Source organism: Trichomycterus rosablanca, chromosome 1 (genome assembly GCF_030014385.1).
Source record: "Trichomycterus rosablanca isolate fTriRos1 chromosome 1, fTriRos1.hap1, whole genome shotgun sequence".
Taxonomy (NCBI): Eukaryota; Metazoa; Chordata; class Actinopteri; order Siluriformes; family Trichomycteridae; genus Trichomycterus; species Trichomycterus rosablanca.
Window position 1 is genome coordinate 19,428,977 of NC_085988.1, and position 8,730 is coordinate 19,437,706.

The 8,730-nt window shown below is 37.1% G+C and overlaps 1 protein-coding gene across 1 annotated transcript; it reads left to right on the plus strand.

The window, feature by feature from the left end:
• The first annotated feature begins 4,016 nt into the window (after positions 1–4,016).
• si:ch211-39i2.2 (DNA damage-inducible transcript 4-like protein-like) lies at positions 4,017–7,602 on the plus strand. The gene is made up of 2 exons (XM_063000632.1): positions 4,017–4,247; positions 6,224–7,602. Exons 1-2 carry the CDS (start codon positions 4,097–4,099, stop codon positions 6,676–6,678), a joined length of 606 nt encoding a protein of 201 aa, XP_062856702.1. The 5' UTR covers positions 4,017–4,096; the 3' UTR covers positions 6,679–7,602.
• Positions 7,603–8,730: the final 1,128 nt, after the last annotated feature.

The following is an 8,730-nucleotide window of genomic DNA, read 5'->3' on the forward strand; positions in this document are numbered from 1 at the left end:
TTTCTGGAAAGTCCCCAGGCTTCTAACAGTTGAGGAAATGCTTGTATTTTCCTGGTCAGGTGTGGGTGGAGAAAGGTGGCATGATCTGCTGATCTTAGCAGCAGTGACAGCAGTGTCAGTGTGGCGCTAATAGAATATTCAAAGTTTACTTCCTGTCTGGAACTGCTCATCTGTAGCTCACCTGTGACTCATGATTCATTCTGCCTCACCTACAGCGGTACCAGATTAGACCTGTAACAACAGCAACTCTATACCTGCTTCTGATTACAGATGTGTGTGTGTGTGTGTGTGTGTGTGTGTGTGTGTGTGTGTGTGTGTGTGTGTGTGTGTGTGTGTGTGTGTGCATTTTGCCATAACATATAACCATATAGAAGCGCTTTGTAGTTCTACAATTACTGACTGTAGTTCATCTGTTTCTCTATATACCTTTTTAGCCTGCTTTCACCCTGTTTCCCAAAGGGCCACCACAGAGCAGGTATTATTTAGGTGGTGGATCATTCTCAGCACTGCAGTGACACTGACATGATGGTGGTGTGTTAGTGTGTGTTGTGCTGGTATGAGTGGATCAGACACAGCAGTGCTGATGGAGTTTTTAAATACCGTGTCCACTTACTGTCCACTCTATTAGACAGTCCTACCTAGTTGGTCCACCTTGTAGATGTAAAGTCAGAGACGATCGCTCATCTATTGCTGCTGTTTTAGTTGGTCAGCTTCTAGACCTTCATCAGTAGTCACAGGACGCTGCCCACAGGGCGCTGCTGGCTGGATATATTTTTGGTTGGTGGACTATTCTCAGTCCAGCAGTGACAGTGAGGTGTTTAAAAACTCCAGCAGTGCTGCTGTACAACACACACTAACACACCACTACCACGTCAGTGTCACTGCTGTGCTGAGAATGACCCACTACCCAAATAATACCTACTCTGTGGTGGTCCTGGGAGAGTCCTGACCATTGAAGAACAGCATGAAAGGGGGCTAACAAAGCATGCAGAGAAACAAATGGATTACAGTCAGTAATTGTAGAGCTACAAAGTGCTCCTATATGGTAAGTGGAGCTGATATGTATAGTGAGTGTAGAAACAAGGAGGTGGTTTTAATGTTATGGCTGATCAGTGTATTTTAGGGTATGAGTTTTTATACGTTTAGTAGACACAGTGTTTACTTGAAGCCATGTTAGGTACAAACGGTATAATCTTCAGAAACCCTGACAGGATTAATGCAGAATTGTATAATCCCTTAGTACTTAAACAGGATTTGGGTATAAGTGAATGTGTGCTTTGATTCTGGATTTGTATAATTAACCCACTGTATGAAGTCCTGCAGAAAGAAAAAACACATAAATAAAAGATCCACAAAGCAAAATAACACAATCTTTTCTATTCACATAAAGCATCCAACTAATTTATAAATATTATATTTAGTTCTGGAAAATGCATCAGCAGTTTGCTATTAAACATAGTAGAGGGACATTGGGTACATACAGTATATGTTACATTTTAAATGGCATCATTCAGAAAAGCTTATAAAACAGTATTTTAGATATAATGTTTATACTCATTACAATTCTTCTTTTTTTAAATATTTAAGTGCAAAATTCAACTTTGTCAGCTTACAAGATGCAAATTTGGCAGTTTTAGCTTGTCTTAGATATTAGACATCTCAACAATCTGACTTTTAAGCTCATTACTGGTCTAAACTGTTTTATCCCGCCACTAAATACTGAACCATTTAGTAAATAGGTGAGTAATAGTTTATGCAGGCTAGCTGCAGTCCTAAACACGTGGGTTTATTAACTACAACATTGATAAAGGAAAGATCTATTGAAAGATCAAAAGATGAAAGATCAAAAGATGAAAAACATGCTAAAACCACACTGGATAACAGGTCTTGGTGGTGGCCAGCATTGTTATGTTTTATACACATTTACAGTATATTGACTTTTGCTGGTCTATCATTTGCTGTGTTTTAAACACAAAACCATTAACAACATGGCCTGTGCAATGCTTTTTATCAGTGTTGTAACTCACTTACTGACCCATGTTTAGCAGGTGGACACACTAAAGTTTTTGTGTTAGGACCACACCATAATAGTGATAATAATAATAATTGTATTATAACATACTTTTTATTATAATATTAATCATTATAATAATAATTTATATATTATTATATATTATTATTTCATACACTGCAATTGTGTAAAATATTTATTTAAATGTACAGGTCAAGTTAAAACTATACATACACATGTGGATGATGTTGGTTATGGATGTTCTTTTTCTGTGACTAAATAAGTGAAACTAATTTCTTTGTACAAAAACATTTATGAATGTAGCTACTTCAATGGTTTTGATGTGTGTTCTTAATATGACAGTAAACTCTTACTTTTATTACTCTTACTTTTTAGCTTTATCAGACACTTTTCATAGCTATTAACAAGCACAACTCCGAGTGGATCCTTGAGCACACTACTCGGCAAAATGGTAGGATTTCTATCTGGCAGAGAATTTTTAGTATAGCTAGTTCACCTATTTGCCTTATAATTAAGGTCAGGACTTTGGAGAAGTTATTTCAAAAGCTTATTTTAAATTCAAATTAAATTTTAAACAAATTTTAATGTGTGTTTTGTTTTATTGTCCAGCCAGGGCACCTAGTTGCATTCAAGTCATCTTCTTGCTTTATTATGCCATTCCCTTTCTGTGTTGCATCAGTTTCACTAGAAGCAAAGATATCATGGAAATACAAATAAATACTGTATGTATGATTTTGTGACATGATTTTGAGACTTTTACTTTTTCCAAGTGACATTTTGGACAATCATCTGATTTAAGATCTATACAGAGCTTTTCAAACTTTGCCATTGTTAATGTTTGTGGCTTGGTCTGTTGGTTACATTCATATGTGCCCTATAACAATAACAATGAAACAAAGTTAAATGACATTATGGAAATGTATACACCACCACATTAGTGAATTGTATGTACTGTATTTTCTTACATTTTCTTATATTTGCATTGTGGTTCACTTTATAATTTATATTTTACAGCTGTTACTTACATTTTCGGCATTTAGCAGACGCCTTTATCCAAAGCGACTTACATTATAGTTACAGTATACAGTCTGAGCAATTGAGGGTTAAGGGCCTTGCTCAAGGGCCCAGCAGCAGCAACCTGGCAGTGGTGGGGCGCCTTTATCCAAAGCGACTTACATTATAGTTACAGTATACAGTCTGAGCAATTGAGGGTTAAGGGCCTTGCTCAAGGGCCCAGCAGCAGCAACCTGGCAGTGGTGGGGCTTGAACCAGCGACCTTCTGGTTACTAGTCCAGTACCTTAACCACTAGGCTACGGCTTGCCCCTTACAACCTATACTCACAATCTATACCAGCCTTACAATGTTAACCGAAATAACACCTCCATGTACCCTCAGGTCCCGTTGTTGTAGTGTTGTCTGAGTGGTGTTGTGATTATACATATACTTGTTTGTATAATGTGAATCTCTGTAGTGTGTACTATTACTTTTGACTTTTGATTTATGTAACTTGCTACTGAGGCCTTAATTTCCTTCAGGAATAATAAAGTATCTATCTATCTATCTATCTATCTATCTATCTATCTATCTATCTATCTATCTATCCATCCATCCATCCATCCATCCATCCATCCATCCATCCATCCATCTATCTAGGGTCTATCTGTCTGACTACTCATATTTGTATTTTTGGGACAAACATGTTTCACATTAAAGTGTTGCAGAAATCATTCAAATCTTAATAGTCATGACATAAAAATCCCTAACAAGAGTATATTGTCTTTCTAATGAAAGTAATAAGTAATACAGTACAAAGAAACGAAGATGTAAGATGCGCAGTCAGTTGCGAGTATCAGAGCTGATCCAACTTCACGGCTGTATTACGCAATCTTTAGCTCCGCCCACCAGCTGACGCAAGCTGTTGCCTATAAATACAGCCGCTCTGACCAGGGTCGCTTTACTCTCTTTCCACTTTCTATAATGAACACCACATCAGATCAAGTACATTGTAAGGTCCAGGCGGAGGGAGAAATTTTAGACTTTATTAAAGAACCGAGTGTGTTAAAATGGTGTATAGTCAGGCTCTGGTGTTCGGGTACGGACTGTCCGTCGGTTCTGAAGAGGATAACATAGCTGAAATGTGGAGGAAAGTGCTGCAACATTTCAAAGCGGAGAAAGAAACTGGCGGTGCGCTCAAAAAAGCACCAAGCTCCTTAAGTAAGTACAGTGTTGTCATTTTTAAATATTTACTTAAGTGCCATTTAGCAGACCCACAATTGTGTCCGAATACAATGTATTGTATGCAGTTTTGGATTAAGGGTTTTACTCAGGGGTCCAACAGGGCAACTTGGCTCTTGAACCACTGACCTTCTGATCACTACTTACTAAACTACTATCTTGAACCATTGACCTTCTGATTTCTAAACTACTCACTAAACTTAACTAAGTAACTTCTTATATATATTGGTTGTTTGTTTTGTGATGAATGTTGTCTACAAAAACTGAACAGTGAATAGTCCTATTGTTGGTTAAACCCGAGTAGTCTTGTGCGCATGCGCATGCGCAGTGCGAGTTCAGCCAGCTGATGTAACATAGCTCAGCTGACAGAAGTGTGACCTTCTGAATCCACCAGCTAAACTTTTTTATCTAACGCTGTACAAACACGAGGAAATATCATTTAAAAAGCTGTAACTAACTGGAGTTGAGCAACTGACTGGTGTATGAGGTATTATGCAGTGCTAAATATGTGAAAATTCACCACTTGAGTAAAGCAAGACGTGTAAATACTCCATAGTAAAAGCTCCTACTACAAATACACTATAATTTATTCAACACCAAATGAATGATAAAACTACACTTTATTATCTACTGCATTTTAATAAGGACACATTTGTGTATACAAGTACATTTTCTAATGTAAAAATAAATTAACATCATTTACAGGGAGCACATTAAGATATTTTCTATTTAATTTAATAATTGTAATTTCTATTTATTTGCTGAATTTAATTAAAAATGTGGCAAGTTATGTCATATTTATAACAAAATAGTGTCATTAAATATAGTGCATTGAAGTTTATTTACAATATACAAAACATTTTAGAATACATTTCAAACTTTACAAGCATCAAGCACTTTTGTATAGATTAAATGATTTGGTTATGTTAATGTTACTCAGTTAATGTATCCCAGGTTTTAAAATGAATCCTAGTAGGATGGTCAGTTGTAGCCTAGTGATTAAGCAACTGGACTAGTAATCGAAAGGTCAACGGTTCAAGCCTCACCACTATCAGGTTGCCACTGTTGGGCCCTTAAGCAAGGCCCTTAACCCTCAATTGCTTAGACAATATACTGTTACAGTACAGTACTGTAAGTCACTTTTGGATAAAAGCATCTGCTAAATGCAGAAAATGTAAGACAATATATGCAAAATATGCTTTACTTCACATTTTCCAAAAATGGCATTGCAAAAGCAAATATCCAATATACAAAGACATTTTATGATGTATTTAAGTATATATATTTTATCCATAGCAAAATAGGGTGCAATTCAGAATTGAAATTCACTGATGCTAATTTTACAAGCTGAAAAGGCATCATATTAGATTTCACATTTTCCAATTCGATCCACTGACATTTTTACCTAACATGAAGGGTCCTGACCGCAGCAAATGGGGTCAAAATCTTTTTATGGAGGGCACAGGTAAATTAGCTATTGTAAAGGGTTCCAAAATTCCTAATGGTGTGTCTGGATTTTAAAACTGTGTTCTTTTGAACAAGAAATACACATGAATGTAACCAAAGTGTAAAACATGACTTTAGAATACTAATAAATAGAATCTCACTAACACTGAAAGTTAATTTATATATATATCTTATAAAAAATACCTGGTCAGGAAAATTTGAAAATTTCAGCCATAATTTCTCGTTAGAACTGGATAACTAGCCTAAAGCATTACATGTTTAAGTCATTACATTTTCTGTACTCAAAGCAGTCTCTGTACATCACATTTTATGTAGTCCTTTCATGTAATCAGTTAATGACTCTAGAAAAAAAGGCAGAAAACTGAATGAACAATATACTGATTGTTTGCAAAAGCATTCACGTGTTTAAAATATTTTTACAAGGAAATGGCAAGACTCCTAATTGAATAGTTCTTTTTCCTCATCATTTCTTTCATTCTCGCCTACAGGTCTCGGGTCAGAATGCAGCCTGGATGACGATGACCTAGATGCCAGTCTCCATCTTAAACAACGTGATCTGTCTGTACGGATAGAGAAATGCCTTGTGATGGCGAAGGCGGCCAGCCTGAGGTGCAGCGAGCTGCTCGTACCAGCACGGATGAGCATGCGCGTGGCCGGTGACGTTCTCCGGGCGTCCTCGGATGAGCCGTGTGGATTGCGTGGGGCAGTCATCCAGCTGTTTGCTGAAACCGAGGCGGGTTTGCAGAAGCTTGGCACCGTGACACCAGAGAGCAGTCTGACGCCGACCTTCGAGCTGTCTGTAGTGTTCCGAGCCGAGCAGCAGCGCTGGCCGCTGTTAAAGCACCTGCTCGGGACTGAACGAGTCCTGCGGCTTCGACCCGAGTACCAGCTCGTTAAGAGGAAGCTGTACTCGTCTGCCAGTCCTATTGTGATCAAGGTCTAATTTCATGAGTTGGAGGTGGTTGTGGAGAAGAATAGAAAATGTTTTAAACCATTTTGCACATTCCAGTTGTTTGCTGTTACATTGTCTAGTAATTTAACTTTACTACTGAGGAATTGTGAATGTTGTCTGATTTAAGTTTATTCTTATAATTATTTTGTTCTACACTACTGAGTTAGAAGTTTACAGTTTGTAAGTGTAATGCTTACTAAAGTTTTTTTGTTTAAGTCTCAGGGTGCTTTCTAGCTGAATCAAAATTGTTTATGCACTTTCTACCAGTCTATTCATATTCAATTACCCGATCACATTTCACTATCTCTACTACTGCTGATCTCCACATCTAACCAAGAAGGGCCATGACTTATCAGCAGAGGTCATAATTGCAGCAGTCATGAGGAATCCCCTCCAGCATTCCCACCCCCCCCCCCCCCCCCCGACAAGCCAATCATTGTCCACATAAGCACCCAGCCTGCCAATAGCAGAGTTGAGATTTCCAGAGGCCTCCTTATAATTGACCACCTGTACAGGCTATGTTACTGCATTGTCCCCAGTGATTCTGACCAAATTACATGAAATTTAATGCATACTGTATTAACAACCCATTATTGACCACTACTTGGAAGTGACCTAAAACCAAATTTAATGGCTATAAAACAAAGCGCAAAGGTTTGATTCAGACTAAACGGTTCATGTGACAGCACCCTGAGATATAAATAAATGGCAAAAGAATATAGTGTCACAAATGTTTGAAACCTGAAGAACTTCTGTCATTTGGATGTTTTTTATTTCTTTGAATAACACTTGTTGAGTATAATTGTTGCAAGGTTTGTACCAACGTGTCCAAGAAGACATGCTGGCTTTGTCTCCTAGTAGCAGTTTTTGTATTTAGCAGTATTACTTCATGCCAAAATAAACATTTGCACTGAGACCTAAATTGCCTGTTTTCTTCTGTCTTGTTTTTCTTTGAGGCATTAAGCAGTGTTACATGATGCAGTTTTTTTGCATCTCTTTCTGATGCCGATATGCTTTAATTTTTTTCACCCCAACTACAATGCCTATGAAGCCAGTTACTGTAGTTAGGGAATTACACATCAGATTTTGTGTTTACTGTGTCTTGTGGTTGGGGCTGATTGTGATTTACGAGCTATTATTATTATTAAGCTATTTTGATAAGCCAAAATCAACATAATTCTAGCAATATTATACTGCTATCCACGTTATGTGCCATCCCTACAACATTTATGCTAAAACAATACATTTAATGTAACAATGGCAAATGTGTTTAGAACTGTTCAAACACAGGCTTTTATAAATTACAGTGGTACCTTGAAACTCAACGTCAGTTGGTTCTGGAAGTGGTGTCGGGTTTAAAGTTATTTTTTCTCATAAGGATGTATGGGAAACCTGTTAACGTGTTCCCTGGTTCCATGGAACTGCATATATTTTGGGCTAATGTAAAATAATGACGTTGTTTTTGACACTTAAACACTGAAAATAAAATAACAATAGAAGAACAGTTACAAATCAATATAAAATACAATAAAACCTGCACTTTACCTTTACTTCTTTATTGTTTCCTTATGCTTCTTAATGCTGTATTCCGTTCAGTAAAGGCACATGCACATGAGTAGTAACAAAATTTTGTGCTTTTCTGCTTTTTTCACCGTTTATGCACAGCCTGTGAATGCACCTTTACTGAACGGAATACGGTATTCCAAGATGAAGCATCTCCACATTAAAAAGCATAAAGAAACAAAGAAGTGCAGGTTTTATTGTATTTTATATTGATTTTTAACTGTTTTCAATAGTATTTCAGTGTTTTTATGTAGACTTATTGTACTAAAACAATGAGCAAGGAATTTCATGAGTGGAGAGAACTTATGAGCAGTAATAATTATGTTTCTGTTACGTTCTTTTAGTACATTATTCCACGTTAAGCTTTATAATTTTTTTACACTGTTTTAAACTCGTAAAAGGTGATACCCACAATTTCTCAGAACCACCAGCTATAATGCAGATTCGTCTCAAGCCGAGCGCTGAACAAAGCGGCTATTC

Excerpts from the sequence above, each read along its gene's own strand:
- si:ch211-39i2.2 (XM_063000632.1), top strand. The coding sequence starts at position 4,097 with ATGGTGTATAGTCAGGCTCTGGTGTTCGGGTACGGACTGTCCGTCGGT. Across the intron at positions 4,248-6,223 it reads AAAAGCACCAAGCTCCTTAA|GTCTCGGGTCAGAATGCAGC; the intron begins GTAAGTACAGTG and ends TCTCGCCTACAG.